General features: G+C 36.7%; 1 protein-coding gene across 1 annotated transcript in view; it reads right to left on the bottom strand.

Annotated features, from left to right (window-relative positions):
* Window positions 1-12,919: 12,919 nt before the first annotated feature.
* The window catches only part of LOC103581464 (aldo-keto reductase family 1 member C1 homolog), a gene marked incomplete at its 5' end in the record, with an annotated part of 5,873 nt that continues 3,968 nt past the window's right edge, over window positions 12,920-14,824 (bottom strand). The window contains one exon of the mRNA XM_008563287.1: window positions 12,920-13,050. Coding sequence (XP_008561509.1) covers window positions 12,920-13,050 — 131 coding nt within the window. The remainder of the gene's footprint in view (window positions 13,051-14,824) is intronic.

The following is a 14,824-nucleotide window of genomic DNA, read 5'->3' as shown; positions in this document are numbered from 1 at the left end:
AAATAGTTTCTCTATTCCCAGTTTCTGTAAATTAAAATTTAGATCTGAATGCTTTATTATGTTGAAGTTAAATATTTTTTGCAAGTTGTTTTTAGCATGCTGTGTCCCTCAAATAGCACCCCAGTAGGAAGCACATAATGACAGGCTGTCCTACTATTTGTGATGTTAGTTTTGGTCCCTTGGTTAAGCTAGTGGTAGCCAGAACTCTTCTTTGTAAAAATAAGTTTCCCCTTCTGTAACTAGTAGCAAGCTGTTGGGTGGTAATTGTCAGTGTGGGAAGTCATTTTTCTATCAAATTTTTATGTAATACTTAAGAATCCTTTAATAATTTTTACCTGCTTTTATTATTTCACTGGGGTTCGTAAATAATTTTTTACAACGTTAACCACTCTTTTTACTTTTATTACATGACATTTCACTGCAAAAAATTTCCTTGTGAAGTCAGGATAAACTTCAATTATTCCTATAAGTCTGGGTAAAAACTTAGTACTTTCCCTTTAATTATCAGTATTCTGACAAAGAAATTATGTAAGAACCTCCATCAGTAGGTGAAAACCTATTGTGTTCTCTTTCTCTCTCTCTCTCTTTCTCTCTCTCTGTGTCTCTGTGTTTAACACTATGGACTCATCGTTTCTTTTACTCTATGAGTTATAATTCACTTTACCCATTATTTCTACTGAAGCTCAAATCTCCCCAAATGTCACCACTAGAGTCCCTACTGAACTGGCTCTTTTATCCCTCAAACTTGTCCTTGCGAATCAGCTTTTTTGGGTAAAAACTTAGTACTTTCCCTTTAATTATCAGTATTCTGACAAAGAAATTATGTAAGAAACTCCATCAGTAGGTGAAAACCTATTGCGCTCTCTTTCTCTCTCTCTGTGTCTCTGTGTTTAACACTATGGACTCATCGTTTCTTTTACTCTATGAGTTATAATTCACATAATTCACTTTACCCATTATTTCTACTGAAGCTCAAATCTCCCCAAATGTCACCACCAGAGTCCCTACTGAACTGGCTCTTTTATCCCTCAAACTTGTCCTTGCGAATCTTTGTCCAGTATCCTACTTTGGCACAACTGGATTTGCAAGGCTGAAACAGTTCTTTGTCTCTCCCGGATCTGGAATTAGCCATATTTTCCTGTAGTGCTCTCTTTCTCTCTCTCTGTGTCTCTGTGTTTAACACTATGGACTCATCGTTTCTTTTACTCTATGAGTTATAATTCACTTTACCCATTATTTCTACTGAAGCTCAAATCTCCCCAAATGTCACCACCAGAGTCCCTACTGAACTGGCTCTTTTATCCCTCAAACTTGTCCTTGCGAATCAGCTTTTTTTGGATTTGCAAGGCTGAAACAGTTCTTTGTCTCTCCCGGATCTGGAATTAGCCATATTTTCCTGTAGTGCAAAGACCATTTAGTAACCTGGATTTAGTACAGAGTTGCTTATTCTCCGAATCAGCTTTTTTTTTTTTTTTTGACCCTTCCAAGAAACACAGACACTAAGTTTGTTTTTTTAAAAGGATGCTTGCTTGATATTGATATTTTTAGTTCAAATTTAATGTTACAAAGATTTTGATTCAGCTTCTTTTACTTTCAATCTTTCACTTTTGTATTAATATTACAATTTCATATAATCTGAAAGTTTTCTATTTTGGCCATCTACAGGTGGAATCTCATCTTTATCTTACCCAGAGAAAACTGCCTGTCTTCTGCAAGTGAGAAAACATTGTTTTGGTTGTCTATAGTGCTCTGGGAAGTCACAGAGAAAAAGAACGGTAATGAGGAACATGGAATTTATCTAAAACACCACCTTGATGAAATATTTTTAACCATATCATACTCATTTTCCTAGAGTTAACTCTGAAATGACTCAGGGAAAGGGAAGAATTTGCCTTCCTGACAAAATTCCAGATAATGCTAATGTGGCTGGTCCAGGGGCCACACTGGAGAAGCTCTGGTCTGGCGTAGACACCTTAGTCTGTTTTGAGAGTCTCCTGTGAAACCGAATATTCAGCCTCAGGAGTTCAGCATTTCTGCCTTTCCTTCCAGGGTGAACCTGAGCACCAGTTCTTTGTGCCATGGCAGAAAAGTATAAGCGGACTCCAGCCCTGATTGCCCTTCGCTACCAGCTGCAGCGTGGAGTGGTGGTCCTGGCCAAGAGTTTCAATGAGAAGCACACCAAGGAAAACTTGCAGGTGATGAGCAGGACTGTGGGCATCAGGCTCTTGCACAGCGCCCTGCATGCATGTGCTTCTTTGGGTCTCAAGACTTCTTTTCCTAAGTCGATTTCCTTGGAATTTATTATGCCTGTGAGCTTTGTGTGTGTTCATAAGTGTTTTCCCCTACTCTGCAACAGGAGATGCATATGGCTAAATAGTATTAGGATTGGAGAGAACAAAGAGGTTCAGGTTTCAGCATTCAGTTGGCTATTTATGTGATAGCTCTGCACAGTGACATCTCATTTTATTCATCTTCCTTATTATGAAATATGGAAGTTGAATTAGGTGATATTTAGTCTCCAAATTATTGTGGTTTTATTTTGCATTTCTCTGAATACTCGTATAGTTTAATTTTTATATATTTATTCTCTTTGAGTTTTCTCTTGCATAGTGTCTGTTCAAGTCTTTGCACATATTTTTGTGTTGCCTCACTTTCTATTTATGTGTAGAAAACCATTATTATACCACTGCCTATGCTATATAGCAAACCACCACCAACTTAGAGGTTTAATAGGAAAGTCATTTATTTAGCTCATGGTTCTGTTGTTCAACAAGAAGCCTGGGCCCAGTTGAGCTGTTCTTCTGTTATGAGCTGAGGTCTCTCGAGTATTTGCCATCAGTGAGGGACAATGAGGCAGCTCTGCTCCAGGTAGTTGACTGGGCTGTTGTTTGGGGGGCCTTGGCTCTCCTGCATAAAATTTTTCTTCCTCCAGCCATGTAGCTCTGGCTTTACCTAATCACATGGCAGGATCCCAAGGTGTGAGTGGATACTTGCTCAGCTATTTTATGTCTAGGCTTAGAACTGGAACCTCGCTGCTTCTGGCAAGATCCATCAGCCAATGCATGTTACATGACAGGCCAGACTCAAGGGCTAGAAAAATAGACACCACATCATAATTGAAGGAGGTGCTAATTCACATAAAAAGTAGTTGTCTTACACGGAGATGAGAATTATTGGAGGACATTTCATAATCAATTTTTCACACTGTAGATATTAATTATTTTTTAGATTCAGATGTTCAATTATCTTCTCCCAGGTATCACTTGTGTTTTTATTCTTTTTGTTATATCTTTATAATCAAAAGTTCCTACTTCTTTGTGGTTGATGAGTCTTTTTCTATGTATTATCTAGCAAATGTGTTCAATCTTTCCTTCCAAATTTTGTCTTTAATTCATTGGGAATTGTTTTTGTTAATACTATGTGAAGTAAAATTCCAAATATATATACCTTAATAGGTATTCTACTATTCCAGTAACAATTACTGAAAAGTTCATATTTGCCAAGAAATATTTATTGTCATTTTAGTCATTTATTGAAGGTATATAAGTATGTTTCTGGCATCACTTCTGTTTTCAATTGACTTATTTATTTTTCTATACTCTCTTCATTACATTGGAAAATAAGTCATACTGTCCAAAATGTTAAAACAATTTCCTCACTTTTTTTCATATTCAAGAATATCTTGGCTAATTGCGACTGTTTGTTCTTTTATGTAAAATTTAGGATCATCTTAACAAGTTACGCTAAAGAGCAAATCTTCAAGTGTTTCCTTGATAATGCATTAAAATTGTTAATTGATTTAGGGAGAAATGACTTTCTGACCAAATTGATATTTCCAATCCATAAACATGGTATGAATTTTCAAATATTTAGGTGATATTTTAACACATTTCAGTAAATTTCATATCTTTCTTCACGAAGACATTTGTATATATTTTATTAGATTTATTCATAGAAAACAAATATTTTTGGTACATTTTTGCTAAATTTTTCCTTACTTTTTGTTTTAAGAATTTCCTATATATAGAAGAGTTCAAATAATAATGCAATGAGATAATCTTACCTAGATTCGACAATTATTAATTGTTAACATTTTGCATTCTGTCTGTCTCTCTCTCCCTTTCCCACTATTTTGGAGTATTACTATGGATTTTTGGACCTATTTGCTTCAATATGTTAGCAATTAGTGACAATCTTTTTGATAACTAAAGTGCCCCAAATTTAGATGGTGAGAACCTCTTCAACCCGTTCTTGTGGTCTTTGAATGTGATATATTTGTACAATTCCTTGCTTAAAATATGTTGAAAATATCTTTTTTCTGCACTTTAACTGTTCACCATTGGGATATAGAAATGCAATTGTGTCCATGAAACTTACAGAGTTTCCTCATATATTTATGCAATTTGACTTGGCATTCTTCTGGATATTCTAAGTACATGTCTCTCATCTTTGAATAATGACTGCTTTGTTTTTCTTCAGTTTCTTTTGAGATCTCCTTCTGTCTATATTATTGGGTAGTTTCAATGTATTATATCAAAGATTAAATTTCTGTGTTTGTTTCACTTGGTATTCATTAGCTCTTGAGTGTTTTGCTTGATATCTTTTATAACTTTTGGAAACATGTCAAAGACTTTAAGTATTGACTGTACCATTCAGTCTGGATTTTCCAGGCTGACAATTTGCAGTCTAAAAATAACAAAAATTTTCTAATTTTGTGATAGGTTTTTGAATTCCAGTTGACCTCAGAGGGCATGAAAGTCCTAGATGGCCTGAATGGAATTTTTTGATACAATGCCAGTAAATTGTCTGTGACATTGGTAAACATATTGCTTTAATTTATTTTCTGAGGAGGAGTGTAGAATGGGTGTTCAAAGCTACTTCAATACCAAGAAGACAGAGGCCAGTTTGAGTCATGAATGAGACAAGACTTTTCTGGAACTCTCCTCTCAGAGTCTCTCCAGAGCTCTGTTCTCTGACACAGCAAAGGATGAGGAGTCCCAGGGTCATCGTGGAGTTCCCCACATGGGCCTTCTACGTGCCTCACTCCATGAAGCTTTCCAGAGCAGTCAATATCATTGCTGAATCCACACCTTCCAGGGAGACCTCTCTTTCCTATAGCTATCTGGTGTTCATACATTGTGGGTTTTACCCATGTAACTAATTGAATGTTTCCAGAACCAAGTTTATATTTTCTTCCCTCAAACCTGATGAATTCCTAACAAGAGTACATAAATTTCCTTTGATCTTGGGTCCAACCAGAAATTTCTATCACCTCCATATGGAATCATTCACTGGATAATGTTAACTCAGTATCTTTAATAGTTTCAAATCTCTTCCTTCCATTTTAGTGCATGTTTGTTTATAACCCCCAAATTGCATTTGTCTACAAAACAGCTGGCCTTGGTGGGGTCAATAAGAATTTTTGGTTTTGATTTTTTTCACTAGGGAGATCTCAATGCAAAAGATAAAATATTGTAGAAAAAAGAGTCATGAAGCCAAAGGAAGACTGTGGAGACAAAAGCTTCATTGATGGAGAGCATTTGTAGCCAAGAAAAGATCTTTAGTATTTCTTCCTGCTGCAAGGTTCTAGGATGCATAGAAGGACATTCATTATAATGAGGAAAAGCAATTTTAACTGTAATATATGAAAAAAAATGGGCAGAATGACACATAAGTATGCAAGAATTGGCTGATATACTGTAATTGTTAATATTTCATTAATGTACAAAAAATAAAGAATAAGTAAAGAAAATTATTCAAGAACACAGGGAGACTGGCAAGAAATACAAACTTAATCCTCTCATCATGAGGAAACAAACTTTCATTTCAGAACACTTTGTTGAAAACTTGGGATTTTGTCATGGGCTACTGGTTAAACAACTTTGAGTCTGACAGTTGTTCAGGACCCGACGCACTTTAAAATACTTATGTCTTCAAATATTCTCATTCTTGTGGCCACATTTGCCCCATGAAAGAGGCTCTCTCAAGCCATGTCCTTCAGCTCAGAAGTGTCTAACCAAGCTGTTCAACTCACAGTCTTTCCTGGAGTGATTCATCCCTCGAGACTAGAGGGGGCCATTAACTTCCAGGACAATTTCTTTGACTGTTTTCTGTCTTCCCTCACTTGATGATTTCAGATGTTCTCATGGCTTGAAATACCACCTCTAGACTGAAAAATCCAAAATGAGTATCTCAAGCTCAGCTTTTCCTCCTAAACTCCAGAATGAAATATCAAACTGTCTACTCCACATTGCCATGTGAGTTTCGGATGACCATCTCACACTTAACATGCCTCAGACAAAACTCCATTAAACCTTCTGCAATCCTGTTCTACCTCAATTTTCCCAGTCTCAGTAATTGTCAACGGCATTCTTGCAGTCCTAAACACCAGGAATCATAGAATCACTTTTGACTACTTTAGTATCTCACACTCCATATATAATCTTCGGTCTAGGCCTGACATCTTCGCTGTCAAAAATCTGCCCATATATTAATAAACAGCTCTACAAACATGCTAATCCAAGTCTTGTCATCTGTTTAGATTTTTACAGTTGTCTACTAGCTAGTTTGCCTCCTTATGACTTTCCAACTGTGATGGATAATTTGATGTGTCCACTTCACTAGGTTGAGGAATGCTGAAATAGCTTGTAGTATGTTATTCCTGAGTGTGTCTGTGAGGGCATTCCTGTGTGTCTGTGAGTGTGTCTTTCAGGAAGGGATTAGCTCGTAATCATAGACTGTGTAAAGAAGATGTGCCCTAACCAGTGTGAAAAGACTTGCTCAAATTTCTGGAGGGTCCAGAGAGAACAGAAAGGCAGCGAAAGTGTGGATTTTCTCTCTCTGCCTGAGCTGGGACATTCATCTTTCCTGACCTTAGACCTATTTCCTCTGAGTGAAACCCTCTTTGCTTAGATAACAGCATGATCTGTTTCCTCCTTTTCAAGGCTTTTTTCAAATATTTCTTACAAAATTAGATTTCTGTGGCCATGCTATTTAAAGTTTTTATACTTCCCATATGCATCCATTCCCTGTCCTTTTCTCCTGTTTTATCTTCTTTTATGATAGTTCTTATCATGTGCCCTGCTCTTTGTTCTATGTATTTATTGGTTTATTGTACATTCCCTCCAATGGAAAATAAGTTCCATGACAAAAGATATTTTATTTTCTGTTTATTGTCATTTTCATTATAGTACCTACACAGTGTCTTTAAACATTAAATATACTTCATAAATATTTTTGTTCGATAAAATAAACTTTCATATAATTCTTGAATATTTAAAACAGAGGTTATTATAAAACCTTCTTGAACACACACACACACACACAAAGCTAATAATGCTGGACATCATGTTCTTCTAATATTCCATATGTTTGGTCCTTGTATTATAAATGCTTTTTAATCTCATGTTAGTCTCAAGCTGCTAAATTTGTAGGAATTTCTTAGAAAACATGGGACAGCTTTCCTTGGTCCTCTGCTCAGGTTCTTTCATAGTCTGTGATCATGGTTTCAGCTAGTCCTTTGATCACATCCAAAGGCTTCTTTGGACATGTATCTACTCCCAAGCACAGGTGTTTTTTGGCAAAATTGAGTTTCTTGCAGGTGTTGGGCTGAGTGCCTCAGTTCCTAGCTGGCTGTGGCCAGGAGCTGTCCTCAAGTTCAGACCATGGGTTCCTCTCCAACACACCACTTTCTTCATCAACATGTGCAAGCTGAGCAGTCAAGTGAGCAAGACTGATGTCATGTCCTTGTATGAACTAACATCAGAAGTGATCTCTTTACCATTGCACCCAAACTCAAGAAGACAAGAGTATGCAGGGATGTTACCAGGAGCAGGGTATCTTTGGTGGCCATCGTGATTTCTGCTGACCATTCCTTGAGTGGATGGTGAGTTTCTTGAAACCATCTCCTCTCAGTAGCCTTTGAGAAATCTTAGAAAAAGAAGATATCCCTGTCAGAAAGGCATATCTTTCCCATTACAAAGGGTAGGCAGAGATTGGAAGATACAAGCTAAAAGTTGTGATATCAACCTCTGGAAATATCTTAGGACATCTTTTTTTCCTCATAAAGCAGGACATCCTGTAATTTTCCTAGAATTGTGATTAAAAAAAAATAAGATAAAGTTTACTCTCCTAACCATTTTTAGTGTACAGTTTGCAAGTGTGAAGTGTATTTTCATTGTCATGCAACAGATCTACAGAAGTATTTCCTTTGCAAAATCTGAAAATCCATACCCATTAAACAACAATTCTTCATTTTCCTCAATCCCAGCCCCTGATTAACACCATTCTACTTTCTGTTTCTATGAATGTGACTACTTTAGGTAATTCATATAAGTGGCATCATCCAGTACTCTCTTTATGTGACTGACTGACTTCACTCTGCATAGAGTCCTCAAGGTTCACTTATGTTGTAGCATATGACAAGATTTTTCTAAGAGGGCTCACAAAACCAAGGCCATTTTGTACTCCACCTGCCATGTTGACTTCTGTTTAACCTCATTAATTAGCTTCACTGGCTAATTACACCTCAACATTAGGGCAAAAGTAAAGGGAACATAGGTTTCAGGGAATGAGTGATTTATTGCAACAGGTGGCTTCAGTGGTATGAGCACTGATACCATGAGACCCACCGGCTCATAGATCATAAGCACCTGGTGATTGATGTTATCAACTTACTTTATTTTATTTTATTTTTTTTCAAAGTTCTTTTCTTTTTATATATTTTTAAAATTTATTTTTTTATTATTATTATTATTTTAAATTTTATTTTGTTGATATACAATGTGGTTGATTATTGTGGCCCATTACCAAAACCCCCCTCCCTCTTCCCTCTCCTCCCTCCCACCCAACAATGTCCTTTCTGTTTGCTTGTATCAACTTCAAGGAACTGTAGTTGTTATGTCTTCTTCCCCCCCCGTTTTTTTTTTGGTGTGTGTGTGTGTGTGAATTTATTTATTTATTTTTAGCTCCCACCAATAAGTGAGAACATGTAGTATTTCTCTTTCTGTGCCTGACTTGTTTCACTTAATGTAATAACTTACTTTTCTTTAGATGTTTCCTTGAAGTTATTGTTAGTAACAGCGACTTTTGCTATCTAAACACTGTCTAACCCCAGAGAGCTAGAACTCTCATCTCTAGACCTCTGATTCTTCACTACATGTAGCTTTTCTGTTTGAGAGTCACCCCCATTAATAAATATCTTTGGTTAAAGAATGAACCTTCTTCCTTCTTCAGTCCCAAGGAAACTTCTCACTTTGGAGGGTATTAAATTTTAACCCCTTCCTAGCAAAATTCCTTCTCTTTTAAGGCTGAAAATTATCCCATTTTATGTATATGTCACATTTTGTTTATCCATCTGTCCATTAATGAATATGTAGGTTGCTCCTACCTCTTTGCTATTGACAGTAATGCTACTATAAACAAGGGTGTGCAGATATGTATTGAAGACCCTGCTTGCCATTCTTGTAGACATATATTTAGAACTGGGACTGCTGAATTACATGGTAGTTCTATTTTTAGTTTTCTGAGGAACAGCCATATTGTTTTCCATACAATATAGCAGCTGCACCATTTTACATTCCTACCAACAGTGCACAAGATTCCAATCTGTCCATGCTTGTAAACACTTGTTATCTTGTGTTTTTTGATACTAGCCATTTTAATGGGTGTGATATGTGTGATGGGTGTGAGGGAATATCTCACTGTTCATTTGACTTGCATTTCTCTTATGTTTAGTGAAACTGAGTATCTTTCCATGTGCTTGTTGGTCATTTGTGATTCATTTTGGGAAAGTACTTCTTCAGTTCCTTTGTGATTTTTAATTTTATTCTCTGGGGGATTTCTTGTTATTGTTAACTTGTAGGAGTTTTTCATGTATTTTGTATATTAATTCTTTGTCATACATACGATGTGCAAATACTTTCTCTTTTTTTTGTATATTGTCTTTCACTCTGTTGAATTTGTCCTTTGAAACACAGACTTTTAGGTTGAATGTAGTTTCAGTTGTCTAATTTTGATTTTGGTGTTGGCATAACAATTTAATGCAAGTTTCATGACATCTTTAAAAGATTAGGTCTTCGCTAAGGAAAAATCATGTGAAAGTACCCTTTTTAAACATTTATTTACAAAGGTTACACAGCTGATTCACAGAAGTAAGGAAGAAATATTGCCTCTTCATTTCAGCAAAGCATGTAGTGTAAAATGCAGATAAATATTGCAAAAAGCATGCAAGGGGTATTAGACGTATTTGTGACATGTTGAATAATAGGTTCAAAGCTGCTAATATCAATTAAGAAACACTTTTTTTTTTTGTCTTTTTCGTGACCAGTAAGGGGATCACAACCCTTGGTGTGGTGTCGCCCGCACCGCGCTCAGCCAGTGAGCGCACTGGCCAGTCCTATATACGATCCGAACCTGTGGCGGAAGCATCGCTGCGCTCCCAGCGCCACACTCTCCCGAGTGCGCCATGGGGCCGGCCCAAGAAACACTTTTCTTGTTACTCTATTTTGTTTAAAGTTTTATCAATGAAAATATAGTGTATACGAACATTTAGAACTGACACAATCTTGAGATAAATGCCAAATAAATGAATAATACAGTCAGGCAGAGGTGTCGGTGATGGGCCATAATAATCATATACAGTGTATATTGACAAAATAAAAATTTAACGAAAAAAATAATCTCCTTTTCATCCAAAAAAAAAAAAAATACAGTCAGGCAGGATTCTGACCCTGAATAGTCAGAATGATAGGTGGAAAATAATAAGAGAAATTTAAGAAAGAACATTGAAGAACATTGCTATTTTCTGTGGTGGGCTCTGAACACCAAATAAACAAGTACAAGATGGGGGAAGCACTACATTAAACATGAAACAAACCACCATGTAAGGGTTTAATCCTGTAGAAGTTCCTTATTAAACGAGAGTGTAATTTCACTACTGTGATTCAATCTAGATCGAAATACAACATTATACCCCATGAATATACAAAATTGTTCTTTGTGAATTAAAAGTACATTTAAAACATAATGTGAGGTCACTCAGGAGAGAATAGACAATGCATCTGGTGAGCTTCTGAGAGTTGTGAATGTAAATCCTATGCTTTGAGGACAAGTTGCAGCTCCCATAGTCGAAGACAGCAAGTGGGGAGTAGATCAACACATCTCCAGAAGAGGCAACAGCTGAGACAAAGGTGAGAATGCAGAAATCTATGTTTTGTCTCAGGCAGTTTTTTTTTTTTTTTAAATTCATAAAAATGTTCAAGAAAACTAAGGATAGAACACCTGAAGTCAGAATGGGCCAAGACACAGAGAGAAAAAGTAATGAAACCTGAGTCTTGAGATTACTATGGAATTTTGTTACATCCCATGAGTATGTTGGACCAGGAATTGAGCTGTGTTTAAGAAATCCCAAGTAACTTTTTTCATGTGAAATTTGTGCAGAAACGGAGGGTGAGTAACTTAAGTGAGACCCGAAGCAGAGTTAGTATTTAGAAATGACCACCCTGATGATTGCTTCCCATCTAGAAAATAAGAAGAAATGTTATATATGCTAAAGAAGTTTGAATTTTTTCTTCAGCATTGTATACACTTGACTCCTATGTTTTTTTAAAAAAACACATGCCAATTTGTCCTTCGTTTTAGTTTCAACTTATTTTACAAGTTGTAAAATAGTCATTACCTAGACTGAGAAAGTTGAGGTGGAACAGGATGGCAGGGGTTTACATAAGCTTTGTTTCAGGAATATTCAGTGTGAGATGTCCTTTAGACACTAAGATGGAGATACAGAGGGATAACTTCTTATTCCATTTTGCAGTTTTTGGAAAAAAATCTGAGTTGGCGATATTGATTTATGGTTTCTTGTCATAGAGGTGGTATTTAAAGCCATAAGAATATCTAGGATAATTAGTGAGTGTGTGAAAACAGAAAATAGTCCAAGAAATTACCTTAGAACACTCTAAAGTTTATTTTTTCCTTTAATTTTAAGGGATAAATCATTTCAGGAAAGACTGTATGTTTCAAAACTCGGTTGGATGTTTCTCAGCTGAAGTTGCCTCTCTGATGGGATTACGGTCTCCATAAGCAAGAGAACAGTTCGAGGTATAACTGTGGAAAGGGTACCCAAGTCCTGAGAAACTGCCAGTCTCAAAGTTATTTGGCCAATTTTTATGACACTGCCTCAATTTCAATAAAATAGTCAGAAATAGCCCCATCATCGCCCATCAAGGTCTCTGCTCTTTCCCTGAAGCACATAAATGAAATGGCCCTGACTCTTAGTTCTGGCTCTCGGATAAAATATGTGAAAAGTTTCCTTTTATCCAAAAAATATAAGTATCCAAAGAGCATTTGCTTATATTTCCCAAGCAGACAGATGTTCAACTCTCCTCTCCTCATCCTCGCCCATATCTGATTCCTAATCTTCCTTCCAGGCTGGTTCCCTCCTACCTCCCTGGCCAGCCCTCCCACTGGGATCCCTCATTCCCAGGTCCCTGGAGCTCTGATCCTTGAGATGCTGGAAGGGAGCCTTGGATTGTTGGTCATCCTTTCAATATGTGCCTCCCCTTCCAGACTAAACACAATGTGTTTTCTTGTCTCTGGAAGGACTAAGAACACACTAGCTGATACATATCTGCTACCTGCTACTTCTCTAGAGGGTGAAAACCCTACACCACCCCACCTCAGAACTTTCTGTAAAATGATCATTATCATCTCCCACCCCCCACTTCAAAATTTCTAGGCAAATCACATTTGGTCCTAATGGTCAGAAGGAACAAAACATAATAACAGGCACACTGAATAGGTAAAAATTTTAGGGAAAACAACTTTATTTTTTTTTCTTCAGGAAGTGACAAAATTTAGTGCCTTTCCTTCCTGATGGGTGGGCTTAGCTGTAGCTGAGTGTGAGTTTCTGAGCAGCAGAGCTTTAAACAGAAGTGACATGTCCAGTCGCCAGCATCTGAGATGCCCACTGTGTCACTGTCCACATGCAGGGGCTCTGGTAGAAGTCGTCCATGTCAATATTCATCAGAAAATAGATCAGGGTAGTCATCAAAACTAAAATGAAAAAGAATAATGTATAATATGGACTTCAAGACTCCATTGCTATGGTGGTAGCAAAGGCATTTCTGTGAAGCTATTGAAGGAGGAAATTTGAACCTTTTACTTCCTGACTGGTTGTTTAATCTGCCTGTCCTTCTTTCATGAACATGGCTTTATAACAAATATTTTTGTTAAAATAATAAGTAAGTTATTCAAATTATATGTTCTTGACTCATACTTCACACACAGGACACACAGAGTTAAAAATTTGAACATGTTCTTCTCCCTTAAGAACATCTATCAACACAGCAAAGTGACTTCCCATCCTTTCCCCTTTCAAATTCTCAATGGAGGCAGCAACTGATTCTGCCTTGTTTTGAACAGGGATTACAAAATAGAATCTCTGTCCAAGGAGCTTACTACGTATTTGCAGATGTGTATAGTTTAATAGCAACACAAAATATAAAGTGGTAAAAAATTATTAGTTATTATTAAGATATTTAATAGGCAGTAAGAATTACTGATTGCCTGCCACTCTGTGTCTCTTTGCATAATGTTCCTACCATACTCTCATTTTTTTCTATATTCATAAAAATACTAGTACTGATAACACTATATCTTTCAGTTTTTGAGTACATACAATTTTACATTCTGCTAATCCCTTTTCATACATCATCACATTTATTTCTATCATAAATTAAAATTTCCACAGGCAAAAGAAAATATTTCTTCATTACCCTCATTTATAATGTAAGGGTGCTTCAAAAATTCATGGAAAGATTTGTATTATCGTTTAATTTAATTTTTCCATGAAATTTTTGAAGTAGCCTTGTATATGTCCTTTCTCACACTTTATAACTTTAATGATAAAGGAACAATAAAGAATTTTTATTGGGTGTAAATTCTCCCCACAGTGGGAATTTCCCAACATTCTTCCTTTGGTTTTAAATCTCTTCTGTAAGACTTCTTCATCTTCTGCCTTGAGATCTGCATATTTCAGAAAATTAAAATCAAGTGTTTCTCTCTTCCCCACTACGATCAGCCTTTCTGAAGGTAGCAAAGTGTTTGGGTCCTGAGCAAACATGCAGTTAAAGGAATAAAGAGGTTTGACACTTTAAAGACATTGCATTGACAGGATCTGGGGAACTATTCCACATGGAGGCAGTGGGAGTTTCAGATAATGTTAGGGATGTCTTTAATCTGATTTAGAATTGAGTGGAATTGGGAGAACATGATGTAAAGATGGTTTTGGAAACATTTAATTAGGAACATTGCTAATGTCCACAGTGTATGTCCAGCAGATAGTTATAAGAATGAGAGGCTTCCATGGAAAGAATAGATTCAAGAATCCTACTGACTACTCTGCAAAATTCCATGGAATAAGGCATGCAGAGGCCCATGTGGGGAAGTCCATGGAGACCCTGGCCCCCTCACCCTGTTGCTGTGACAGAGAACAGAGCTCTGCACTGTCTCTGGAAGAAGAATTGCATAGAGCTCTTGTCTCATCCCTGACTCAAATTGGCCTCCATCTTCCTGAAGTTAGAGCAACTTTTTACGCCCATCCCACATTCCTACTCAGAATATAAACTGTAGCAATGTATTAACCAAGGTCATGTACCTTGTACTGTTAACATATCGAAAATTTCTGTTCAGGCCATCTAGGACCTTCATGTCCTCTGAAGACAACTGGAATTCAAAAACCTATTGCAGGAGCAGAAAATGTTTATTATTTTTAGACTGCATAATTGCCAATCTGGAAAATCCATGTGCATTAGACTGAATGATGCAG

The sequence above is a fragment of the Galeopterus variegatus genome, unplaced genomic scaffold (assembly GCF_000696425.1).
Source record: "Galeopterus variegatus unplaced genomic scaffold, G_variegatus-3.0.2 Scaffold13101, whole genome shotgun sequence".
In the NCBI taxonomy this organism is placed as follows: Eukaryota; Metazoa; Chordata; class Mammalia; order Dermoptera; family Cynocephalidae; genus Galeopterus; species Galeopterus variegatus.
Note: the sequence above shows the minus strand (reverse complement) of the source record. Positions and strands in the feature narration are given on the sequence as shown.